At 43.0% G+C, this 21,940-nt stretch overlaps 1 protein-coding gene across 1 annotated transcript in view; it reads right to left on the bottom strand.

Annotated features, from left to right (window-relative positions):
* LOC137426023 (glycine receptor subunit beta) overlaps window positions 1-21,940 on the bottom strand; it is a 253,604-nt gene that overhangs the window by 43,814 nt on the left and 187,850 nt on the right. Inside the window, exon 9 of the mRNA XM_068114744.2 lies at window positions 1,178-1,326. Within this exon, the coding sequence (XP_067970845.2) occupies window positions 1,178-1,326 (149 nt within the window). The remainder of the gene's footprint in view (window positions 1-1,177; window positions 1,327-21,940) is intronic.

The raw sequence follows: 21,940 nt of genomic DNA, 5'->3' as shown, positions 1-21,940 counted from the left end.
AGAACAATAAATTAAAACTTTTTATAATTGGTGAATTTCAACTGATGTGAACTCACACCAAAATTAAATAAAGATTTGAGTTTGTGGCTCTCCGAGGAAAACGACTGCGTTTCATGCGCATGATTAATCGTTCCAGAATATCACTCCTGAGATGAAATGTGACACTAAAGAAATATGTTCAGAATAGGTCATGTCAGCCAAAGGTGAAGTTTGCATTTGGCCACTTTCATGATATTTCTTTTTTGGACCAAGGAAATCATGGCAATGACAGTTTAGATAAATAAGACTTTGGCAGACACGACCCCGTTTAGCCGAGGACAGGTTGGAATTATGGAAGTCTTTTAAATGTCTATGTTCCATCTCATCCTCTCTTAAAAATTTCAAGCACAACAAGTCAAAAGAAGGATAATAATCTCCCAGAGTCAGACTGTTGTCAATGACTTCCAATGGTGACCAAACTCAGCTGCAGGCGGCCGCGTTTCAAATGGCAGGAACAATAGAGATGAGTCCTGCTGCCTTCACGGAATTTCAGAACCGCATGGGACGATATTCCTCCCAACTCGGCAGTGGCCTTGTTTTTTGTGTCAAGGCATAATATCCAAGGCGACGGAGCGTGCTATGAGAGAACCGCTGGACCCTGACGGAAGCAGCTGAGCAGTAAAAACATGGGTCTCTGCTGACATTCGTGCAGTTGCTTCACCTTGAGTGGCATCGGCAATCTTTAGTGGCCAAAGCGTTCTTCGGAAGTGGTAGTTACTCAAGTAAGCGAGTGGTGGCGCGGGCACCGATAATCAAAAAATGGCATCGATTACTTGTGCGAAAGAGATATGAGCAGCGCTCCTTTACTCCGAGTTGTTAGGGTTAGGGTTGGGGTTAGGGTTGGGGTTAGGCAAATTAGGTTAGGGTTACGGTTAGGGTTAGGGTTAGGCAAATTAGGTTAGGGTTCGCGTTAGGGTTGGGGTTAGGCAAATTAGGTTAGGGTTACGGTTAGGCAAATTAGGTTAGGGTTAGGGTTAGGGTTAGGCAAATTAGGTTAGGGTTAGGGTTACGGTTAGGCAAATTAGGTTAGGGTTAGGTTAGGGTTAGGCAAGCAAATCCTAATGATCCTCCCATTTTAGGGGTCTGATATTTTAGAACTCAGTGTATTCACAACAATCACGCTTTCTGGGTTACTGACCTGCACGACCGCGTACTCCACAAGTGAGGCGAAGGTGAAGACCAGGCACATGATGAGCCACACGTCGATGGCTTTTACATAGGAGACCTTCGGGAGCTGTGCCGAAAAGGACATGCTTTCAGAGGACAAGCTGAGAACGGAGAAAATACCTGCAATGAAGAAGGTAAAAACTGTCATCACATCATTACACTTCCAAATAAAACGATTTTACACCAACATTCCAATGTCACCGCCTCCTGTAGGCCTCACAAGTACACAAAAATAACGGACCTAGTATGAAATGCACAATTACACCTGCTGGGAATGGTCATTCTGAATCTGATTTATGGTTTCTTGTACTACAGTTTGCCTCCGGTTTGGTAGAAAACTATTTTTGGAATTCGTGCCACTTGTGTGTTTTTTGCAGCATACACTGCAGACCTATAATATCGTGTGTAATATACACTTACATATATCTATATAATAGCACAAGATGCCCATTTTGAGATAACCAGAAACGAACTATTATTGCAACGACAGGGCCCTTATCGGCCCACCTGCAGTGGGCAAATTTAAAGTGCATCCCAAGATGCACTTTATAATTTTGTCATTTTTTGAAGAAATTTTATTGTTCACAACATGTCATAGTCCATACCCCAATTTTGCCAAGGTTCCATTATATTATTATTCATTCGTGTGCAGCACAAGGCTGCCCGGTAGCAACATTGCCTGAATGTGGGGCTGTGCCACTGATAGTCCACTCTGCTGGTTTAGGGCAGGAATTTGTAATTTGTTCATGGTGCCGGCGATAGCTCGCCTGGTCTTCACGAAGGGCACCATGGGATCTTTAACGTTCACCAACGAATGCTGGCAGACGGATCTGATTGCGTAAATCGGATCTGGATCTTACACCAAATTCCGATTGATTCGTCCTTGTCACACACACCCAACCTGTACACCAAGTTTCGTCTGAATCCATCCATAACTTTTTGAGATATCATATGTATTGTTTTTTTCCCCATCAGTGGTGAAGCATCACTTAAAAATTCTCTGATCTGGATTCAGATCCGGATCTTCACCAAAATCGAATCATTTCATCCTCGTCACATACTCAACCTCTCCACTAAATTTCGTTAGAATCCGTCCACAGATTTTTGAAATATCCTGTTCACAAACAAACAAATATACAGACAAACAAACAAGAAAGACATCATGCAGAGCACGATACTTGTAGGATCCACCGCTCCCCAAAAATCAAAGTTTGCCATGGATAAATTAAATCGTCCATTTCATCAAGATTAAAATTGACGATCTAAATCATATCTCGGGTCAATCAAATTAAAATTGATTATTTTTTCAAATGAAAAGGTGATATTAGAAGTTTGACCTTGAGTTGACCTATGACCTTTTGACCTCAAAAATAGCTGGTTTTCCAATTCAGTTATGCACTAAGTAATTGCTGTTTAATGTTAAGGTTTATAGGATGAAAAGTGATGATTTTTCAGATACAAATTGAGGATTTTAGAAGTTAGACTTTGAGTTGGTGTTTGACCTTTTGACCTTAAAAATAGATGGTTTCCCAATTCAATGAGGCACTATGCAATTGCTGTTTACATTTCAAGTCAATTGGATGAAAATTGATGATTTTTCAGATGAAAATTGATGATTTTATAAGTTTGACCTCGACTTGACCTTTGACGTTTTGACCTCAAAATACTTTCTTTCCCAATTCAGTGATGCACTATGTAATTGCTGTTTAATTACCAAGTTAACAGGATGAAAAGTAATGATTTTTCAGATGAAAATTGATGATTTAGAAGTTTGACCTTGAATTGACCTTTGACCTCTTGACCCCAAATAGTTGGCTTCCCAATTTAGTGACTCCATATGCAAATGTTTTCAACTTTCAAGTCAATCTGATGATTTTTTTTTTTATAGAAATTCAGCCTCAAGATGACCTTTGACCTCAAAATCAATAGGCTTCTTCCATATCACCAACTCTACCATCTGGGGAAATCTATTTTGCAAGTAACAAACAGACAGTGGTGAAAACAACCTTCATTCACCTTCGGTGTCAGAGGTAAAGATAACGGAAGATGATATGTAATGGCGGATGATGTGCAATTTTCACCATATCTAATATATAAAGCTCATTCTAACCACTCACTGACTCACTGACATTAATGTTCGGTACCTTCCGGGTGACGTAGAAAGCTGAAATTTCACATGCCGACAGGTATCGAAGACATCGGGAAAAATCACAGAACCGTTGGAAAGCGTCCGTAAATGAAAGTTTACGTTAAAAACCGTAAAAGCGTCCATTAAAAAAAAAAAAACCTCAATCGATATCTAGCTTTTGTAAAGTTTAATTTTTGTAACTGTAAAATGTGAAATAAAAACCTCAATTAAAATTTATGTAAAAAGCTTAAAAACATCGGTAAAAAAACCAAAAAACAACAACCTCAATTGATATCTAGCAGGAAGTCGGTGATGCTTGCCTATAATCATAAAGCTTCTATTTATTATGTATCGACATACGAAGCACTTTGTTATTGTTTGTTATTGCTTACAATGTGTAAGCATACCCCACTCGTATTACATATACGAGTGGGGTATGCTTACATCCCCGGTCACTGAGTATGTATATATATATATATATATATATATATATATGTATATGTATATATATACATATAATATATACACACACAGTCGTGGCTAAAAAATATTGGCACCCTTGCACATTTTTCAAATAGCTCACAATTTTCTCTAAAAATAAGTTGAAATTGACAAAAGTATTTGGTCTCCACAATTATTTATTTCACTTTTAATATTACAGAACCTTCGTTTCGATTCAGAACTTAATATATCTTTTTAAATCAGAAAATAAAAAGAAATAGTATTGACAAAGTTATTGACACCCTCATCTTAATATTTGGTATCACAGACTTTGGACAAAATAACTGCAGTCAAGTGCTTCCGATAGCCTTGAATGAGCTTCCTACAACTCTCTACTGGCAGTTTGGCCCACTCTTCTTGTGCAAACTGCTCCAGTTCTCCCAGATTTGAAAGGTGCCTTCTCCCAGCTGCTGTTTTCAGATCTTTCCACAGGTGTTCAATGGGATGTAGATCTGGACTCATTGCTGGCTTCTTCAGAAGTCCAGTGTTTTGTCTTGAAGCATTCCTGGGTGCTTTTTGAAGTGTGTTTGGGGTCATTGTCCTGCTGCAAGACCCATGACCTTCGACAGAGATGCAGCTTTGTGATACAGGGTTGAACATTGCGCTCCAAAATGCCTTGGTAATCTCCTGATTTCATAATTCCATGGACACATTCAAGGCACCCAGTGTCAGAGGCAGCACAGCAACCCCAAAACATCACTGAACCTCCTCCATGTTTAACTGTAGGGAAGGTGTTCTTTTCTTTGAAGGCTTAATTTTGTTTTCTCCAAACATAGAGATGATGTGCTTTACGAAAATAGCACTTATTTGGTCTCATCTGTCTACCGGACATTCTCCCAGAAGGATTTTGACTTGTTCAGGTGTATTTTGGAAAACTCCAGTTATTTCTCTCTCTCAGCAGTGTGGTCCTCCTGGCTCTCCTACCATAGAACCCCCTTACATTGAGTTGGTGACAGATGGTGCGATTTGAAACTGTCGTAACTTGTGTCTGAATGTGAGCTTGAATCTGTTTGGCAGTTGATTGAGGTGCTTTCTCCACCATTCAAACAAACCTTCGCTGCAATCCTCGATAAAGTTTTCTCTTGCGGCCACATCCAGCAAGGTTGGCTACAGTGCCATGGGCCTTAAACCTCCTGATAATATTGTGTACAGTTGACACAGGAACATCAAGGTCTCTGGAGATAGACTTGTAGCCTAGAGATTGTCCGTGCTTTGCTGCAATGTTGTCTCTGACCTTCTCGCACAATTCTCTGGTTTTCTTTCTTTTCTCCGTGTCAATGCGGTACATACAGTGACACAAAACAGTAGAATGACTCCTTTTCTCTATCCAAACTGGTTGAATGAGAGATTTTTATATTGCATACACCTGTAACTCACCATAGGTGAGTTCAATTCCAAAATAAAGGCGAATCACCTGCTTGAAATATAATTATTTGTAACAACTTCTAAAAGGTGCCAATAATATTGTCCGGGCCATTTTAGGATTTCTGTGTGGAATGAGCTAAGATTTAGTATTTTCTTTCAGCTTTTTTTGTTTTGTTCCACTGCAAACCAAAGAAATACATTTGTGGATACCAAAGGATTTTTTGGATACCAGAAATACATTTGTGGATACTAGTTGGTCTGATCTGGGCTAGAGCATCATGAGCCTCTGTCTCCACATTTTAATCCCTTCATCTCCAAATCTGTATCCTAATCCATATTGTTTTGTCCGATATACACAAAAAAATCAACGCTCCCCACAAAACTTTGTCAAAAGGAGAAAAAGCCCTATTTTTATTGTGACCTCCTAGTTCTTTTGTCACCCACATTACACTGTGACGTCATCAAGGGACGTAAAGATCATGGAACATAATGTGATTGTGCCACTAATAAAAGGAGTTCATTCACAGAGGAAGAGCAAAAACATTCAGCAAAAACATGAAGGTGCCTTGTGAATGTTTTTTTTTTACTCTATTTGACGAGCCATGCCAGACATACATAGAAACATGTAATTAAACATGTGACGTTTTTTTATTTGCAGCAGTGATAGATAATAATATTTTGAAAGCAATGTACAGGAAACGGATTAGCTTGCAATTGATTTTTGTGTCAAGTGCTCTTTTTTAATGTGTATTGATAGAAGGAAGCCGGATGAGTAAATCAAAGGATTCTGAGACACCCTAACATTTCTGATTGGCCCAATAAATGTATATTGACAACCACAATGCAAAATGATTAACGCGTGGTGCATTGGGTTGAGAATAACTGGGATGTGTAGACTTGTCGTAGAAATAGTAAATATTATCTGGTTTGGTATAGCACTATTGCAGGTTAAAGGTCATTCCTCTTAATAAATGTCAATGGTGGTGTTGTGGGAGGAGCGGGGGTAGTGCAGGTCACGTGATATAAGAATGGACATTGCTGCTCTAAAAGAGATGGTGAAGGATTAGAGACAGTTCTACAGTTCGCTACAAAATAGAAAGATATATATATATATATATATATATATATATATATATATATATATATATATATATATATATATATCAGTATATATATATATATATATATATATATATATATATATATATATATATATCAGTATATATCAGTATATATATATATATATATATATATATATATATACATATATATATATATATCAGTATATCAGTATATATATATATATATATATATATATATATATATATATATATATATATATATCAGTATATATATATATATATATATATATATATATATATATATATATATATATATATATATATATATATATATATATATATATATACGTATATATATATATACGTATATATATATATATATACGTATATATATATATATATACGTATATATATATATATATATATATAGAGAGAGAGAGAGAGAGAGAGAGAGAGAGAGAGAGAGAGAGAGAGAGATAGAGAGAGAGAGAGAGAGAGAGAGAGAGAGAGAGAGAGAGAGAGAGAGAGATAGAGAGAGAGAGAGAGAGAGAGAGAGACAGAAAGAAAGAAAGAAAGAAAGAGAGAGCTCATGAAAGCCCTGTGTAAGGATAATAATAACAATTATCATCTGTGGGAACCTTTTTTTGAGAAGAGAAGAAGCCACAACCCATGCTTGTAAGATACAGGGCCTATAAAAAGTGAGAAATTGAGTGGCATTATAAAGAGTAGGAGTGAAAAGGGAAGAGAGTGATCGAGTGGGAGCATCAGCGCTCGAAGCCAATCAGAGCGGAATGTTCACATTCGTACTGATGCAAGATTTCCAAACATTTTTTTTTTTAAATAAAAAACTAATATCAACCCATTTCATAGCTAATGTCCTGGGATTTGTCAATGGTCGAGTGAATGAAAGCTAATCTCACTGACCTATCACAGATGGTCGTACCGGTGCAGAACTATATGCCGATAGTCAAAAGTACATGGACAGGCTGCCAGATAGCCCAACCGTGAATGATCATAATGGTGCAGAAGTACTCTGGCAGTGCTGATTGGCTTGAAAATCCTTACTTTTGGCTGAATATATAAAAGGTTTACTGTTTTTAAAAAAATAATAAAAAGCACAATTTTTTTATACTAAACGATAACAATGCGACGGTTTTGCCAATATGCCTCTGCAAAGTCCCACGACAGGTAGATGCCCTCGTTCATTGTCCTAAAAATAAACAAATTTGATCTAATTCCCTTCAGCTGTTTTCAAGTATCACATTTTCATCAGAAAGGACAGGTTTCACATCGATTGGTGAGGCGGTTTTGGGGAAGGGATTTTTTAAAATATAGGTTTTCAAGCTAATGTGGCTGCCACACCACATACATATGACCTTAAAAATGCACACTCTGCATATGTGTGGGTAGGGGATCACGTTTGTGAGGTTTCATGTTGATCGGATAAGGTTTGTTTTTCTATCCAAGTTGGCTGCCAAACCACGTGACCTATGACATCATCATTTTCAAACTATATGCAACAGTGCTGTTAGATGATATTTGCAAAATATCGCATCAATAGGGTAAGTGGTTTCAGAGATATAATTATTTAATATTTTCCTTCAATCCAACATGGCTGCCACATCATGTGACCAATGATGTTTTTGTGATCATCTTTTAGTCGCCATGCCTAATCAATGACACATGTAAAAGTTTCGAGTTAATCGATTTGGTGGTTTGGGAGAAGATGTTTTTAAGGTTTTAGGTTAAATCCAATATGGCTGCCAAACCATGTGACCTATGATGTCATAAATTTAATATTTCAATACAAATGGGCCATAGATCATGTGCATGCGATTTCAGATTTTTAGGATAAGGAATTTGATTAAAATATTTTTAGCTGGTATACCACTTCACATATGTTATCATTATCATGCTTTTCTTCCCCATTAGGAGTACTTGACAATGTGCCATATTTCTAATTTTTCCATTCAGCGGTTTCCGAGAAATATATTTTTAATTATTTGCATTTAATCCAAGATGGCTGCCATACCACGTGACCTATGGCATCACAATTATCATGAAAACATTCTGCATGGGTGTCACTCCTACCCTGAAAGTTTCATGTCAATCGGCATATGGTTGCTGAGAAAAACGAGGTTTAGCCCGGACAGACGGACAGACAGACGGACGGACAACCCGAAAACAATGCATCTGGCGACTTTGTCGGTGGAGGCATAAAAAGCATACTGGTTTTCACATTAAATTATGTTTCGTGTTCCTGGATTGTGCTGGAAGCATTGCGACATTAATTACTTCATGAAGAGCACCATGAACACATCACAAATTCCTGCCCTAACAACTGCAGGGAAGGCAATGGCAAACCACATAGTATAACCCTTGCCAATGAACTGGTTAGGCAACACCGACGCAATGTAACAGAGTACGGTACATCAGAATCAGAATTGATCGATTCAAACATCTAGCCAAACATGAAGGGAAGATAATATTATACATCTTTAACACAATACTTTGAAACAGAACAAAACAAAACAAAAGGAACACAAAACTTACACGACGCCATTACAATCTTTAAAAAAACTCCTGGACACGCAAAATAGCTGAATACTGTCTTTCCATTGAATCCATAGAGAAATGATTGTTTGCTAAACGAGGAGCAAAAGAAATGAAGCATCAAGCTTGGGCTAGATTTCAATTGATTGCAATAAGTCACATTATATTCGTTAGTTCTTTTTTTTTTTTTAAAGGGCTGGTCCCGTGGTATAATAACGAACCCAGGTCGAAAATCCCATAGAAAACCAATCGGACAAATCCCATAGGAAATTGGACCAGGAGGATCTACTGGTTACAATAAGGAAAGTGAAATACTGGATCAGTATAAAATACTGTCCTGTGGACGACTCTATAAAGACAGAGCGTCCATGGATGGAATCGAGCTTAATGAGGCGTTTCCAATTCAATGGTGGATCATACATGAGCAGGGGGAGGGGGGGGGGGGTTGGGGGAGAATGCCGCTTACCTTCACGGCCGCAGGCATCTTCAACCTGAAAATCAATAAATCAAACCAAAAACGGATTTGATGTACAAAAAGTAAATGCGGCTTTATTGCAGGACTCAGAGAACAAAGAAATGCGCCTGAAGAACTAAAACCTAGGTTGGGATCCCACTCACAGACTTCAAATACAAAACAATGGGAAGGATAATAAAATAAAACGTTGTGTTGGGTTCTGTGGTGCGTCTTATCTGTCTGGATGTCGGGTACGTTTGGCCGTCCAGGCTCCAATGTTCGCGCTCCGTCAGACCCATGTACGCCGCTGTCGGCAAGCCTCGCGCCCCTGCGCAATCGCCCACGAGGTCCCGTGCGTGAACGCCGGGCAAGAGGATCGTCGGCGCTCCAACATCTCTCCAACGTCCAACAAGCAGGGCAATCTCCGGATCGCAAGAGAAGAGGTCCAAACGGGAACGAAAGGCAAACAGGGAAGAGGTCCGGGCAGGAAGGAAGCCAAAACGAGAAGGGCTAAAATGCCGGCGAGCCAGTTGTGTTATTGCTTGTCGGCTGACATCAACTCTCTCCCTCTGCCAACCAGTGCGTCGTTTCCTTGTGCCCTTTCGCGCCTTCTCATGTCACCGGCGCTTCTCCTCCAATCAGCGACCTACTTCTAGGTAGTGGTTTTGCACCTGCCGCACTGATTGGCCATGGTGTCATCGGTCGGTGGCCAATAAGTGTGTCGCTCCTTCACCTTCCTTACCCCCAATCACGGGGAAGCTTTCTGTCCCTTCCCTGACCAATCACACGTCCTTCCCTACTCAGCCAATCAGTGACCTGCTCTGCTCTTTGCTCGCCCTTCCTCCATGTCAATCAAGTCCTTCTGGGCGTGGCTATTGCCTGCCTGGGCGATGTCTGCCTGCCATGGTGCCGTAGTGTGCGGTCGCTTGCTGTTTGTTCTTACTGTCAATCATTGTGAGGGGGGGGGGGGGGATTTAATTAATGTGGTGCACTATTGGGACTAGCTAATGTATGTGATGTGTTGCCATAAGGGACACCGGAATGATGACAGAGGTTCCACATACAATGGAGTTAGCATAATCCCGAGAACTATTTAACATGCCCCATTCCTCGTAATGGGGACGAAGATACACCTTAATCCGAACAAACTGCCTAAACAGGACTTGTTACAGGTGAGGTTTCCTATCACGACAGCCGAAGCATGATACCTATGCAGATCTACATATATCCCCTACCCAACCGACATAACAATACCAATAAAAAAACAGTAGGAGACAAATAGAATACCAATATACTCAAATAAATACCAATATACTTCTCTGCCGCTCTTTCACACCCCCTCTCTATTCTCTTCACCCTCTCTTTTGCTCAAGGTCATCTGTCATCAGGTTGGAAATCAGCCAACATCACCGCATCACCAAGGCAACCTCAGTTCCTTTCACAATGCTCAGAACAAGTGTGTGTCTACCCGCAGGAGAGCCAGGAACCAATATCTCTCTACTCTGAAGACTGAACTCTCAAACCTGTCACCCTCCTCCAAATTCTGGTGGCGCCTGGTCAAATCTGTTTCTGGTGTTTGTCCCCTCCTCCATCCTTATCTCAAACGGCTACACAGGTGACACTGCACGTGAAAAAGCCGAATGCCTCAACTCTGTGTTTGCTTCAAAACCTTGTGTCCTGAACCCATCTCTCTCTGGACCCACTTTACCCAGTCGAACCCAGCTGCTCCTGGACTCTGTGTCCTTCTCTCCTGACAAGGTGGAGAAGTTTCTGTCAAACCTCGACTCTGATTCTGCAACTGGACCAGGCGGCATCAGCCCTGGGGTCCTAATATCCTGCTCTGCTGCTCTATCTCACCCTCTCTCTGATCTCTTCACCCTCTCTTTTGCTCAAGCTCATCTGCCATCTGCTTCAAAATCAGCAAACATTACCGCTTTACACAAAAAATATGCAAACACAGATCCTTGCAACTACAGACCAATCAGCCTGCTCCCAATAATCAGCAAGGTCATGGAATCAATCATCGTTTCTGACATCAAATCCTTCCTCTTCTCCAAAGGCTTGATCTCAAATAATCAATTTGGATTCAGACCAGGTCACTCTACTCTGGACATGCTGCTTCTGCTGTCTCAACAATGAACAATGGATGGAGGTCCTCAATGCCAAACAGGAAATCAGAGCTGTCTCCCTTGACATATCACATGCCTTTGATATGGTCTGGCACCCCGCGCCCTGCTCACCAAACTCTCCTCATATGGTATCCATGGAAACCTCCACGCATGGCCTGCGGACTTCCTCACCGGCCGCAGTCAACGTGTGGCCCTGCATGGAATTCTCTCGTCTCCCCTTCCTGTTCAGGCTGGAGTTTCTCAAGGCAGTGTTCTGGGCCCTGTGCTTCTTCTGGTCTTCATTAATGATCTCTCCGGCTCTCTGCAAAATCATTTCTATCTCTTTCCTGATGACTCTACTCTCTGCCGCTCCATATCTCAACCCTCAGATCGGCAGGCAGCAGCCTCTTCACTCTCTGCAGACCTGGACAATATCACAAACTGGTCAAACAAATGGAACATGTCTTTCAATCCTGACAAATCTCACACTCTCACTGTGTCTCTCCGAAAAGACCGTATGGACAACCCTCCCATCTACTTTCTGAACAATCCTCTTGAAGAAGTTCTGCCACTCAAGCTTTTGGGTCTCACTATCTGCCATGACCTTTCCTGGGAAAACCACATTTCCAAGCTGGCCACCAAAGGCAGTCACCGACTGGGCATCCTCCATTGTGCGAAGTCCTTTCTGGGCAATTCTGAGCTCCTCACCACATACAAGGCTTTCATCCACAGCTCAATGGGAATACTGCTCTCCCATCTGGGCTGGTGCTCCTGCCTCACACCTAGCTCTGCTTCACCCGGTTCAAACCAAAGCATTCAGAATCATTGGAATCTCCGGCGATGAAACTGATTCTGAGGGCCTTTCTCTCTCTCATTGCAGGAAGGTCGGTGGTCTATCTGTCTTCTACCGCCTCCACTCCAGCCTTGCTCCCCCAGCTCTCTCTGTGCTCTGTCCTCCAAATATTTCTGCAGGATGCACAAGATCTGCCAGCAACCCTCTTTTGGTGAAACTGCCAAAATCAAGACTCTCTGCTCACCTTCACTCTTTCATTCCTCTTTTCTCCCGCCTCTGGAACAAACTCCCACACTCTCTCCAATTCCGCTCTTCCCTCCAGGTCTTTAAAACAATTGTTCACCACCATCTCTTGTCTTCCCCCATCCAAAAGCTTGATCTTTTCTACCCCTGTTAAAACAAACCAAATCCGCCTCTTTCAATCCCCAACTTCTTTCCTGAAATTCTTAGTCGTGAAATTCCTCGTAGTGTTCATTTGCTTTATCTCTCCCTCCACTCCCTCCTCCCCAGCCCTCTCCCTTCCACAGATCTACTGACGTTCTTGTTTTCTACTCTAGTTGTGCTTGTGTGCTTCCCTCTCTCTCCCTCTCTTGTCTCCCACTCCCTTCATTGTATGTTTTACGTGTCTGTGCCTGTTTTCATGTTCAATGTGTTAGCTGTTACACAAATCTGTATACCGCCTCGACTCTGTATTCCAAAAAAAAAAACAAGTACATAACATTATAAATTCGATGGTTTGTAACAAAATATATTTGTATGGTTTTCTAACAAAATATAATTATAAAATCGATGGTTTATAACAAAATATAATTTAAAAATAGATGGTTTATCACAAAATATAATTATAAAATAGATGGTTCATAACAAAATACAATTATAAAATAGATGGTTCATAACAAAATACAATTATAAAATAGATGCTCTATAACAAAATAGAATTTTAAAATAGATGGTTTATAACAAAATATAATTTTAAAATAGATGGTTTATAACAAAATATAATTTTAAAATAGATGGTTTATAACAAAATATAATTTTAAAATAGATGGTTTATCACAAAATATAATTATAAAATAGATGCTTTATAACAAAATATAATTTTAAAATAGATGGTTTATAACAAAATATAATTTTAAAATAGATGGTTTATAACAAAATATAATTTTAAAATAGATGGTTTATAACAAAATATAATTATAAAATAGATGGTTTATAACAAAATATAAATATATGGTTTTCTAACAAAATATCATTATAAAATAGATCGTTTATAACAAAGTATAATTAAAGTATATTGGTTGGTATATGGGTTTTCAGACCAGTTAACTCTTGGTTTCGACAGGACAAGTTCAATTCAAAGGATCCTATTGGTTTCTATGGGTTTCAGACCAGTTACATCGAATGGTCTCTCTTGGTTTCATCCGAATCTGATTCGATTTCTACTGGAAACTCTACTGGTTCCTGCTTAAACCAATATAAACCCATATAAATGTCGTACTGGTCTCTATTGGTTTATATGAGATTTTCGACCTGAAAAGCACACAAAAGGTAGTTTGGTAACCAAGGAGAAGCAACTGCTCCAGGAGCCAATCCTACTCGAGGTAAAGGTGCCTCCTGGCGTGTGGAAGTTAATTTCAGAAGGTACTTGTTGTGGACGAACATAATGTCCGGGTACTGAGTTATTCCACAAATGGGGAATTCCATGTTAGATGTTACACTTGACTCAATTTTCAGGAATAAACTTGAAAATTTAGGGTTGCTAAAGTACTGTTATGAATTTGGTAGAGCAATATGTAGAGCAGAGTAGATCTGAGTAGGTAAAATGCTCCGGGATGTCGCGATAGCTAGAACCCACTATGTACCTTTAAGTTAGTATGTGTAAGCGTATGCCGGGATAATTGCGTATATATTTCCTGTACGGGGACAGGAAGTGCTAAGTAGTTAGGGCGATAAGGGTAACTTTGTGTGTTTTCCCACCCCTGTGGTCAATCCAATGTCCCTTTTGGCACCGCATCTAGACAGTAGGAATTCATGCCCCTAGCGCACCTACATTAATTAATTCCGTTCCCTTTCACATCAATGAAACAACACCCACCAAGACACACCCTGCTGAGACACGATGAGAAGGGGGTGGATCTTTTGACGTCACGAGAGGGCGTGACGGTGCGTGCAGGAAGTGACTGACGACTCGAAGGCGAAGAAGAGGAGACTTCGGAGTTGGACACGAGGCAGAGCAGACGCCATTTGGGGGAGCTGAGAGGATTCAGTCGTGATAAGAGTGCACTGGACATTTTTCCCCTCTCGTTCTTTCCTGCCTTCGTTCCCTCCATCTTCCCTGCGATTGGATCGCATGGGCGGCTATCGTGCCGAGGTTCGCCCCGTTGGTGGCCGTATTCGTGGCCTCTTGCATACCATCGCCAACCACTCACGATCTCCAAAGCGCCGGGCAGGGACGATAGCCCCAGGAACCGTGGTCCTTCGGACGGGGCGAGCGTTTGAGAATTGCGGGGCGAGAGGACTGGGGTCGGCGAGCGAGTCGCGTCGGGGAGACCACTCCCGCCCACGTGTCAGGGCCTAGCCATCCGAGGCCTGCACTATCTCCACGCCATGCCACGCTCCCGAGCGAGCAGAGCTAAGAACGCACCACACACACACACACACACACCCTCTTTGTTCATTTCGTCGTCTGCTCTGTGGTTTGTTTAATAACTCTGTTGAGTGGGAGTACTCCATATAGGGGGTTTAGAGCATCATATTTCTTTGTTCTCGGAACCCTTAATAAATCCTTGTATTATTTTCTATATATATCTGAACGCAGTTTCCTGTTGGATTTTACTAGAGTCCCTGTATATAGAGAGTTGTGTCAACTCAAATTTGGACGCCATTTTGTGTCTAAGTGTGTCGGATTAGATATACATGTACATTCGCGATATGGGGTGATATATTCTAAACCTGCTAAAAAAAAATTTACTACACATATTTAGTCTTATTATTACATACAGGTGATATTTGTTTTGTCAAAAACTCAGCTATTGCCGTGAAAAAGAGCTGTGTGGTGATATTAAAAGTGGTATGGCAATGCATATTACAAGCCAACACTGCATATAAGAGCTAACATTATAAGGAAGACAAACCAATGCTGTCGTTCTCTGAATTTTAATAACTTTTAGAAAGGAGTGTGGGCATATCCAATATTTTTTAAAGGGTGCCGAGAGCAATTCCGGTGTAGGACTTCCAGCCGACATATAGTCTAACACACTTAAAACAAATTCTGTACGTGGTATTGCCATATTTCTATAGTGTACAACTTTAGTTTTATCGACATTTATATTCAATTTCCATTGTAATGATTTAACAAGCTGCAAGTCAGCTTCTGTCTCTGACATAAGGAAAACGTCATCGGCATCTAGTAAGATTGAAACGTTCATTTATTACTACACCCTTGCCCAGAACTCTGATGGATATTGCCTGATCGATTAATATGTTTCATAGCTGGCGACTTAATTAACACTTAATTTTCGACTGCGCCAAGCCGTAATTAAACAGAGAAAAAACTTTTAAAAATACCTGCAGTGTGCACGGTTCGTCTAGTCGAACAGATATGGAAAAGCACAGATAAGACGTCGTATTCACCATAACTTGTTTAATTTCACCAGGAACACGATGAGGCCAACACAGTAAACATTCAGTACAAAACTTGGTTCATACATTCAGTACAGAACATGATTCATACATTCAGACCGTAAGAAAACTCTGCCCGTAATACAACACTCTGACCAGACCAACACTTCATCCCACTACGTTCACTCCTCACAAGTGAGACTCATCACTACTCCGTTCACTCCTCACAAGTGAGACTCATCACTACTCTGTTCACTCCTCACAAGTGAGACACCATCACTACTCCGTTCACTCCTCACAAGTGACTTGTATTTGATGTATCCTTGATGTATTTATTTATTGAAATTTTTATTCTAACACAACACAGTTTAATTTTAATGAGCTGTCATGTACTAGTACTTCCACAACAGAAAATCACATGGACAATCTTCCGGAAGATGGCCAGACAAATCGCTAGCTCTATCGACCACATGTATATTGATATCAAACAGGGATAACAGCTTTTGAAAGTTGAGCCAGTTTTAAATGTGGGTACACAAATACACCTGTTTTACTGCATTAATCACCTAGAAATATTGTATGTTTTGGGAACGATAGCTGTCACCAGGTTAAATATATAGGGATTGTCCAATGTGCAAAATCTTCCATCACTACAATTTGGCCATAAATCCCGGGGTGGGAAATATTTGAGCAAATATGCCACAAGACGCATGAGCACTGTACAAAGCAAACAATAACTCGTCAAATTTTGGACGTATGGATGGCTGCACAACCCGCAAAAAAATTGAGCAGGTCCCCCCCTAAAATTGCTTTTATGATTGCCGATTAGGCTAAAGATTTTAAACCAAAAAAATAACTTGCCTCGGAATAAGTTTTGAATGGACGGACAGACAACTGAAAACAAAACGGACCATGGGTTTCCCACCCCTATAAAATCAAAATTAATTCCCTCTGAAAAAGTACAGTGACATTGCCCGCAGACTACCCAACCGCAGACCAGGCAATGTCACTGTACCGGGACATTTCATCAATCAATGACAATATGCGGTCCGCTAGGACTACCCGAAAAAAATTGAGCAGGGTTCTTCCCACGGAAATGCATTTTTGGTCAGCTCCTTGAAGATTATAAACAAACACAAATCACTTCCCTTTAAAAGGGTTTTCAACGGGCAGACAACCAAAAAAAAACCGAGCAGATAGAATTGCTTTTGAACATCGATCATCAAGCGGCGTGGGCCTACCTGGCAGAGTCTCGAGGAGTCGATCGCTTTCCAGCTCTTTCGTCTGACTTTCGCTTCCCAAATTTGTCTTCTGACTTTATCACTTGGAAATCTATACATCTTATATTTCCCAGATTGGTTTGAACAACCAAAAGCAGAACAACCAGTCCTTTTGTTTGGCAATTAACAACATTCCCGTACCAAGCTGACGTTCACGCACGGTGAAGTTAGACACAAAATGGCGCCACGGAATCACGTGACCAGAAATCTCGGGTCAGCGCATGGCGCAACTCTCTTTATACAGGGACTCTAGATTTTACTAGATAAGGCGGCGGAGCTTTGCTGTGTCCCGTCCCGCCTTTCCACGCGTTTAACTTTGTGTTTGATTTGGAATCCGCTATTGAGTTTTCGCCTCGGGAGTTAAAGCCTCGTCATCGGCAATCCGCAACTGTGGTGTTAATCGCGGTTGCGTGACAAGTGGTGTCAGGAGTGTAGGATTCGAACCCGTCGGACAAATTTTTTTTTGTCCGCGGCGAGACATCGACACGGTCGGGCGGGCGTACATTGCGCCCGACTTTCGAACGCAAAATTTTTATAGTCGAGGCGGAGAAATTTAATAATCAATTGGGCATACGGAGCGCGATATCGCGTCTTCGTCAAATTTAAATTGTGTTTCTCGAATTAAAATAAATACGCGCACGGGAAACAATCTTCCGGAAGGCGGATGTCGGAGATTGACGAGATGGAGGTACGCAGCGAGGCCTCCGTCAGCGTCGGGAGTGAGCCGGAAATGGGGGAAATGGAGGATAGCGTTGGAACTTCCCCCGCCACTGGGACGGCCCCGATAGATCTCCAGACCATAGTAAATTTAATAAATGCTCAGAGGGCCGATAGTGAGCGATTGGGAAAGCAGATGGGAGATATGAACGAACAGAGTGAGCGAGCCAGTCGGGAATTGAATGACAAAATTGATGGGCTGGAAAATAAAATGAGTAATGAGATGGGACAAATGAAAAGTGGGTTGGAAAATAAAATGGAGGGAATGAGTAAGGAGATGGGAGAAATGAAAAACAAAATGGAGTCCCAGGGGAATGAATGGAGGGAAGGAATGAAGGATATGAGTGACCAAATTAATGGATTAAAAGGGGAAATGAATGCTCAGAACGAGCAATTGGAGAACAAAATTAATGCCCAAACCAATAACATGGAGGGGCAAATGGATAGATTGAAGGAGGGTTTGAAAGAACAGATCGAAAGGATGGACAGCAAAATTGAGGGATTGGAGGGAAAAGTGAATGAACGAATGAATGAACAAATGAAGGAAAGGATGAAAAATTGGGGAAATGGCACAACAGCTGGGGAAACGAATTGATGGCATCGAAGGGAGTGTGCAAAACCAAATTACGGGCAGACTGGGGGAATTGGAGGATAAAGTAGAAACTAGAAGGGGGGAGATGGAAAAAGCCATAGGGGTGGCAAGTGAATCGATACGGACAGAATTAATGTCAAAAATAGAGGGCGTGACCCAGGCTGTCCGAAAGGGGGAAGCGTTGGAGGGTCGAATTGATAAAGCAAATGGGGACCTGGAAGGCTATCGGGGCCGGGTGGATGCCAGAATGCTACGGCAGAGTGAGGAATGGGGACTGCTCAACCAACAGGGGGGCAAATTGGCCGAGGAGGTGAAAGGGTTGGAAACCCGCATAAAAGAGCAGGAGCAAGGGTTAATTGAGAAAGGCCTGTGGGGGCCGCAAATGGATAATGAAAGGGTGAGTGATTTTATGCAGGAGCGACTGGAGACCTGGGACAATACCATCAAGGAGGAGGTTGGTTGGGTTCAAGAGAGCCTGAGGGAAGAGGTGAGTAGGTCGGTTAAACATCTTCAGGATCAGATTAAGGTGACCCAGGAGACCCTCACCACGAGCCACATTTGGACACCAGAGGCTCCGAAACGGAATACCCAGTTGGGGGGGTGTTTTGGCCCCGGACTGGATTTGGACAGAGGAATCGGGGAATAGAGTCTCTGGAAAAACAATCCCCCTCGTACATTTTGACGGATCAGGGAGCCTTGAGGCTTTCCTGACACAATTTGAGTGCGTGTCTCAGCTCAATGTTTGGGGAGAGCGGGAGCGCATGGGGAATCTGGTGGCGACACTGCGGGGGTCAGCCGCAGACGTCTTAAACGTAGTCCCAGAGGGAATATTGACCAGCAAGGCCATCTGTGAGGCCTTGAATAACAGGTATGGGACAGGCGCAAGGTGCGACCTGGTCAGGGCACAGCTGCTGCATCGCAGGCAAAAGCCTAACGAGACGTTGCAGGAGCTGGCCCAGGATATATACCAATCTGTGAGGATAGCATACAGGGACCTACCAGCACAGGCGTGGGACAAGCTGGCGATAGAAAAATTTATGGCGGCTCTCCCTGATCCCGAGGTCCGGACGTTGGTGGAGTTACAGGACCCACCCACGGTACACCGGGCGGCGGAATGCGCGGCGAGACTGAACTTTTTGAGAAGGTCGAACCGTGCATCGGAGAGGGCACCTGTGACGGTACGGCAGGCCGAGGTGTGGGATCAGGAAAAGCCAGAGGATGACAAAGGGCGAATGTTAAGGGAAATCAGCCGCCAGCTGACAAATTTGACCGGGGGCAAATTTGAAGGGAGCGAGTCACGACAGTTTGGTCCAGGTTTGCCATTGGGACGGCCTGATTTTTATCGGGCTGGGCCGGGAGAAAGGGGCGCTCCGCCTGGCTACCAGAGGGGTCCATTCTTGGGAACTTGTTTTAGATGTGGGAGAAGAGGGCACAGTCAGAGGAATTGTTGGCAACCATATTGGCCCCCACCTCCTGACAGGCTTCGCAGCCCAGAAAGGAGGGGGCCCCCAGTAGGTCCACAGGCGCCGGACAGAGGACCACCACCTCGGCCTGGGCCAATAGCAATAGAGTGTGCGGGAAACTAGAACGAGCCGAGCATACGGGGCCATGCTCGGCTGGCAAGTGTGTGGAGAAGCGCCCTCCTTTGGTGGAAGTAGTGAATTGCGGACAAATTGGCACAGGTAATCTAAGGGTTAGATGCAAAATTGAGGGAGAATTTTGTGAGGCTGTGGTGGACACTGGAGCCAGGGACACCATTATCAATCCGGTGTGCTAGACCAGAGTGTTGGAGGCTGGGACAAAATTGATAGGGTAGAAGGACACAGCCTTCAACTGGCAACGGGGGCAACGGCACCGATATTGGGACGCGGAGTGGTGAGGTTGGAGTTGGGTGGCCTGGAGGTCAGCGTGGTTGTGTGGGTGGTGGGGGTGTGTGATCAGTGTCTATTGGGACTGAGTTTCCTGGTGGAACATGACTGCCAATTAGACCTTGGGCGTGGTCACATGTGGTTGGGCACCGAGAGGCTGCAGTTAGTGGGACTGGGGGATGATGAGGAGGTGCAGGGGACGTGGCTGGAGGTGCCACGCACTGTGACCGTGCCTCCCAGGTCCGAGAGAGTGGTGATGGCAGAGTTAGCAGCAGGTGCTCAACCCATTGGCCAGCTGGGGCTAGTGCAGTCGTGGTCCTCGCAGGGGACGGAGGGATTAATGGTGGGTCGCACCTTCGTAGACACCCGTGGGCCTATGCTGGCAGTCAGGCTGCTCAACTTGTCCAACAGCCCCCGCACTGTAAGGGGCGGAGCCATCGTAGCCAAGTGCAGTAGTGTAATAGAGGTCACCGGAGGAGGTGGATCCACATGCTTGCCAGTACAGCCGGAAGGAGGGCAAAATTTGGGGAAATGTGATTGGTCAGAGGGAGTGCGGGACATGATGACACGCTCTGAAGAGGGCCTAACATCGGAGCAGGTAGAGACATTGCACAATTTGGTTGGTAAGAACTTGGGTGTTTTTTCTCTCTTCCCCGAGGATGTTGGACGCACGAGTCTCGTCAGGCACCAAATTAGTACTGGCGAGGCTCGGCCTGTTCGCCAACCGCCGAGGCGGCTCCCTTTCGTGAAGAAAGAGGAGGCAGAGGAACAGGTGAGCAAAATGGAAAGAGCCGGATTTATCGAGCCCTCGGTGAGTCCTTGGGTGTCACCCATTGTGCTGGTGGAGAAGAAGGATGGGACCACTCGGTTCTGTGTGGACTACCGCCAGCTCAATCATGTGACACTCAAGGACTCGTATCCCCTGCCAAGGATTGATGACACCCTCGATGCCGTTTCAGGCTCAAAATGGTTCTCCACATTGGATTTAAAGAGTGGTTATTGGCAGGTGGAAATGGATAAAGAGGTGAGGGAGAAAACAGCGTTCACCACAGGAAAGGGTCTCTGGCAGTTTGTCGTCATGCCCTTTGGATTGTGCAATGCCCCTGCCACGTTTGAGCGTCTGATGGAACGTGTTTTAATTGGCTTACCGTGGCAGACTTGCCTAGTCTATTTGGATGATGTATTGGTCCACGCTCCCACATTTGAACAGGCTGTTGAAAATTTGTCAGAGGTATTTGGGAGATTAAGGGGTGCCGGGTTGAAATTGAATCCGAGCAAGTGTGAAATTTTCAGGAGGGAAGTGACTTACCTGGGTCACGTGATTAGTGAGAGCGGCGTGGCCACTGACCCTGGAAAGGTAAAATCTGTAAAAGAGTGGCCCGCCCCCAAAAATGTAAGGGAGGTCAGAGGATTTTTGGGCCTCTGCTCTTACTACAGGAGATTTGTGGCAAATTTCACGGAAATTGCAAGACCTTTGCACAAATTGACAGAGAAAGGAGCCAAATTTGTATGGTCAGAGAGCTGCATCGAGGCATTCAGTCACCTAAAACAACGTCTGGTGGAGGCCCCAGTTTTGGCATACCCGACGGAGGATGGCAATTACGTCCTGGACACAGATGCGAGCCAGGAAGGATTGGGAGCTGTGTTGTCACAAATGCAACAGGGAGTCGAG

This window comes from Myxine glutinosa, chromosome 4 (assembly GCF_964187855.1).
Source record: "Myxine glutinosa chromosome 4, kmMyxGlut1.1, whole genome shotgun sequence".
Taxonomy (NCBI): Eukaryota; Metazoa; Chordata; class Myxini; order Myxiniformes; family Myxinidae; genus Myxine; species Myxine glutinosa.
Note: the sequence above shows the minus strand (reverse complement) of the source record. Positions and strands in the feature narration are given on the sequence as shown.